The 6,000-nt window shown below is 36.3% G+C and overlaps 1 protein-coding gene across 1 annotated transcript in view; it reads left to right on the top strand.

Annotated features, from left to right (window-relative positions):
• The first annotated feature begins 286 nt into the window (after positions 1-286).
• Positions 287-6,000, top strand: part of GRIK2 (glutamate ionotropic receptor kainate type subunit 2) — an 843,071-nt gene continuing 837,357 nt past the window's right edge. The window contains exon 1 of the mRNA XM_066608100.1: positions 287-657. Within this exon, the coding sequence (XP_066464197.1) occupies positions 528-657 (130 nt within the window). The 5' untranslated portion in view covers positions 287-527. The remainder of the gene's footprint in view (positions 658-6,000) is intronic.

Below are 6,000 nucleotides of genomic sequence, written 5' to 3'. Positions count from 1 at the left end.
ATATCAGATCAGTTGCTTAATACAAATTGGGAAAGGCTGTCTGGCTGGCAGCCTTAAAAGAGAGGAGCTATCTCAATTTCTCTCACTTAATCTTGGCTGCACGTCAGGAGCTGTGCAGCAGTGCAGCAGAAAGGGAAAGCAGCAGACCCCTTCTACTAGCACACACACTTCCCTTATGCTACCATAGCTCAGCGATTTTTCCGAGCTGGATTATCTATTGATTGCCTTCCCTCCCCCTTCATCCCTTCCAGGCTCACCGGGATGTACATATACATTTGGATTTCTCAAGGATTCTCCCCCCTCTAACATGGATGTCCCACCATTCCTTGCAGTTGAAGGTTGCTCCTTGGTGCAGTGAATGAAGAACATGCAGGGATTGCTAATGGGTTTGGGAAGCGGATCCTCCTTGCTCATGTTGTCTCTGTGACCATGCCGTGATCGTGTCTGAGGGCCATCAGTCTATGTCCTCTCATTCTTCTTGCCCTACCGGGGAACCTGACACTTTATAGGGGAAAGGAGCCAAGCGGATGTACAGTGGAACCATGAAGGTTATGTGCCCTCTTCTAACTCATTCATTCTTCAGGTGCACCCTACGATTTGTCGCCTGCTTGTTTTGGATTGGGTATACTCAAGGGACCACACATGTTCTACGGTTTGGTAAGATTGCCTTTTACTTTGCTATGTCTTGAATGTAGTAAGCACAGTGGAAACAATAAACAGATGTCTGCTAGGTGGGTTTATTGCAGCCAGGTCTTTCTCGTGCACAATGAAAACACACTAATCTATCTCTGGTGTCTGCAGAAATGGATTATTGTCACTGCAGTCCAATGAATGGAACACTGACAGCTCTGTGATAATGAGGGATAGAATGGGAATGTGTCATTGTAGCTTAAGCAGGATTCTAGGAAGCTCTAATCACTGTCTTTTGCTATATGTTAGTCATCCACTCTTGTGGGAAGTGTGTAGTAAAGGGGAAAATCTAGTCAACAGTCTAGTAAATACATCAAAGATTATTTGTATAGTCTCAGTAAGCTCCTAACTCTTCTTATAAGATGTTTATTGGGAGTAAATTCCCTCAACAAGCCAATGAATGCCTTTATAAGCTCTGAGAGTAAGTCGCTCTTTATATCAAGACATGTGGGATAGAAGCACTAAAAAGTCTATGCTATCTGAAATAGGTAACATTTTCTGAATCTGTTCAATAATAGGTGATGAAGTACTATCAATAGTTGTTCTAGATGTATCTATGATCTTCAGGGCAATCATACATCAAGAGTAGTTAAAGTTTGTCCAAGTGGTTTCAGATAAAGCAAACAAGTGATAAACTGCTGGCAGAACAGAATAGACATCACAACTGAAATCATCTAGATAAACTGTGCATTAATATATATGAAAGCAAAGCGTTACTTATTCCTTTAAGTCTATCAGATTGAAAGGGAGCTAAACATCTATTACAATGCCAATTAATATTAGCAACAAAAAGATGAGTAGCTGTAGATATATAAAAAGTCATCAGCCTAATAAATAGAATTTAATGGTGCTGAATCCAAAGTGTGACTTCTTTCTGCCGCCATCTGGTTCTAAAGGTGATGCTTGAGGCATGTTACTAATAGCAACCATCTCTAGGAATGCTTGTTTCTTTGGAAGCAGTTACACACGTCTATATTTTGCACGTTGCAAGCAGAACCTAAGTATTACAATAGGACTCATGCTCTGGCATGAGTATTGATGATACAATGACATGAAATACAATTCACATAATGCCACTCATGCATTGAATCAATCACATGCTAGAGTACAGTCTCTTCTCAACTTATCAACACCCAAAGGTGCAGTTCTACCTATTAGGAATTATGGAAAGATCCCTTGTTCTCCATAAATCACATACAACAGAAGGAATCCACTGTCAAGAAGGACAACAAGTAACATAAAAATAGGAAGTCATGATGACAGTAATAAATTAGGATCCATTGTCACACCTATAATGTGCAGGGATGGCTGGGGAGTGAATTGCTGAATGGATTCTTAGTGATAGTAATGTGAACCTTGCCTAGCACCACACCAGGGAACATTTATTCTCTGATAGAAATGCTTAGAGGAGATTTCCCTTCGACACTGCTATGTATCTTGACCAAGACAGATGGTTTGCGGATGTGACTCAGTCATCCTGGTACCATGTTTTCCCACATCAGTGCCCTTTTTGCTCCACAAAAGACTATTCAATGCATTCTTCCTTTTTCTTTTTACAGAACATTTAACAATATTAATAACAATAGTAATGTGCAGTCCTGTGTTCCTTTCTGCTTGGCTGAGGTCAACAGTTGTCTGAAGAGAGTCTTCAAAGGACAACTAGCCGCTGATTTTCTGCCTCAGCCTGCAGCACTATGGCAACAGGCGAGTCCTTAAACAATTGCTCGGCTTTGAGCAGCTTGTGTGCAAGATACCGTACTCTCCTACCATAGCCCTGCTAACTGCACCCTACAGAATAGCATGCTGCTGGTTTGTAGTATAAGGTCCGCATGCATTCCCATATTTATGCTATCTATCTATCTATCATCTATCTATCTGTCTATTGATATATAAATATATATATATATATATATATATATATATATATATATATATATATATATATAATCATTCACACTTACTTCATGTAAGATTACACTACTGTTACCGGTGTATTGTAGTATGCTGTGAAGCTCTACTGCACTATTATTAAAGCATTTAAGCAACTCTACACTATCTTAGTGGCTTAACACTTTGGAAAAATAACTAAATAGCTTAATAGTCTTGATTCTGTACACTAATATATATATTTACTGTGGAAGCCAGAGATGTTTCCTATCACAACATAAAAGGCAGCCTGTTAAAAAGCAAAATCCATTGCTAGATAACAAGTAAATCCATTACAGATGATTTATTCTTTCCCATATGCTATTAGTCATAGATTCAATACTTTGCCAATGCCAGTCTGTATGCAACGTGGTGTCAGCCATGCATGTGAGCCAAGAAAATCATAAAATGTTATTCTCATAAGGCAAGAGTATCATTGGCATGGGTTATAGCTCTTAGTATTTTCACCGATAACAATAAGACTGGTGGGATATTATTCTCCCAGTTATAATGCAAGATGACTGACATGATGTAGAACCATCTGTTCAAAATATGCAGCTATTTATACAAAATTCATACACTTAATGTTAGTTAATTATATTTGCAGGTTTAAGAAATTAATCATTTTTAAGAAAAATTAGTCTCTCTCTCCCTCTCATCTCTCTTTCTGTCTGTCTACCTAGAGAGATCACTAACATCTCTAATAAGTTATAGATATGATTAATATATAAAACGTACAACTGGCCTTGCTTTAAAGAAGGACAGATAAAAAAAAGTCAATAAGTCAATAAAAGCTGAAATTACAGAAGTTGCTTTTGTCACTCTATATTAAATGTACTACTATAGAATTTGCACTAGTAAGTTCTCATTTGTTGCTGTCATTTTTTCTAATGGTTAATAATGAAGATATGTAATGACCGATAAAACAATAACATATCTTTTTTGACTGCCTTTATATGTAACTCATGAACAATAATGTTCTTGACTGATAGTTATTGCGGGTAATGCGGCACGACATGTTCTGAATGTCGGCTTTTATGCAGTGTAGTGTGGCATTGTGCACTGCTTCAGAATTAAATCCACCATGGTACTGACAGAAAAATAAGGAATACTACGCAGTTTAATATTTTGAACATTATTATAATTTTAATTACACATTATTAGTGTATTTTGGTAAATTTTGTATACATATGCCCTCTAGAAATCCATGCATTTCATCTATCTATCTATCTATCTATCTATCTATCTATCTATCTATCTATCTATCTGTCTGTCTATCTACTACTATTCTAATCTATCAAAAATGCTTAGCCGTTGAATTTAGTTATTTCAGCCTACTCAGAAAAGCTGATGTCCATCAGTGCATCAAGGTTACATCAACTCGGACAATACTGATTATGAACCAAAGGGACAGTTCATGTTCATCATCATCTCAAGAACTTTCAAACACAGTAAAAACCTTGGGATGAACGTGAGGTTGAATACCCCTTGAAGGGAAGAGTTTAGGAGCATTTTTATTGACTGGTCCAGATTAAACATTAGAGAGAAAGATTTCAATTTGATAACGTCACATCCCTTCCTGTTTTTCTTAGCTTTTTTCTACTGACAATTTTGTAAGGTAATTAAATTGGCTGATTGAAGTCACAGTGGTCATGGGGCGATAAAGACTATTTGGATTTAATGGAATTTAAAAACAACAGTGAACAGCATACAAGTCTTACAGACCAAGAATTTTAATGGCCCATTCAGGTGCTGACTAAATAGAACAAGCTGAACAAGTTTAATTGAAAGGGCAAACTGGATTAGCTGTATACAATCTTTATAGCTGCAGATAGGGGAATTAAAATTATTATCCCTTTAAAAGACTCATTATTACATTATCAAGATTTAATGTAGGTTAAGTAAGCTTCCTTCAGCTCAGAGTTTCTAGAACAGAAATGATTTAATAACAACAACTGATACAAAAGAATCAGGTAGCATTAATGTAACTCAATAAAGTGCCCCCTCATTCTGTTAAAGCAGTTGTTATAGCAAAGAGCAAATGAAAGGGAAAGGGGGAGACTAGGGGTTATGCTACTAGACATATGCTTTATTCTGCATTAACTGTCATTATCATAAAACCCACACTTCTCAGGTTTACCTTGCAGTATAGGAAATATTTGAATTCTTGCTTCTTTTGCCTTGATTCCTTGTACTGGGCTTTAATCTGTTCTTCTAGATTATTTTATATATATATATATATATATATATATATATATATATATATATATATATATAAAATCCTCAGGTGCACTATCATCTTCTATAACACTTTGAGTATGAGAGATGGTGACAGTCATCTGCGCTGTATTAGCACGGTATGTGCACTATTAGTCTTCTCAGTTCAGAGACTGGACCTGAGGTTCCCAATTGCTACAGAGTACTTGTAAAATTAGTGTCAAATTAGAAATTTTCATGTATCATATCAAGGGTAAGACTTATACAGATTTGATATATACCTAGACCTGGGGATACATATTATTATTTCAATGTACTTTTCTTTGTGTTATTCATATTATGCCTCATAGTGCAAGCTCCTCGTAATTTTTTCTCAGCATTTAGTGCAATGTTAGGAGGCACGCAAGCAATATGCCTATCGGTGACCTATTCAGCTTTTATATTGCTGTATGGTATCTTAGACATTATTCATTAGTGCTATGTTTTTGAATGTAAGAAAAATGCTTTTATTAAAAAATAACTGACAAAAATGTGACAATAGCACAACGTAATTACATTTTACGTATGACAAAGGATACTTCAAATGCTCATTGAATAGTACCACATATACATACTCAGTTTACCAGTGCAAATGGAAAATTATATTTAACATGTTACAGTAAATAAATCCTATGGTTTATGTACAGAGCCCATTTACAAATAGTAAAGTTCATAGACAAGTGCTATTTTTTGATTAAATATGTCAATGGTTGGGACTTTTAGTCTTTATTGTCGCCATGATCTGTTTGAAATTCATTGCAGCTCATTAAAATAATTTATTTCTATGGAAATGTTAGTTTTACAGGATAATGCTATCAGTGGTCTTTCCTTCTCTAAGGGTGAGGTTGCCATGTGATGTCATCTACTTGCCATTTACAAAAAGAAGTCAAAAGTTTAATGGGAAAACTACACAAAGATGAGGAACAAAACCAAGCTGCATGGCGTCTGGGAGGGAAGCCACCAGACATCTTAAGACACATATTACCCAGTGGGACCAATGGCTGCTTCATCCAGTTTTTTAAGCACTGGTCTTACTGGGGTTAATAAATAAGCATACACTGTACAGTCAATCTGAATCAATGATTCAAGTGGCCATTTTGTCTGATGGTTAGTGGATGATCGGCTTTA

This window comes from Eleutherodactylus coqui, chromosome 1 (genome assembly GCF_035609145.1).
Source record: "Eleutherodactylus coqui strain aEleCoq1 chromosome 1, aEleCoq1.hap1, whole genome shotgun sequence".
NCBI lineage: Eukaryota > Metazoa > Chordata > Amphibia > Anura > Eleutherodactylidae > Eleutherodactylus > Eleutherodactylus coqui.
Note: the sequence above shows the minus strand (reverse complement) of the source record. Positions and strands in the feature narration are given on the sequence as shown.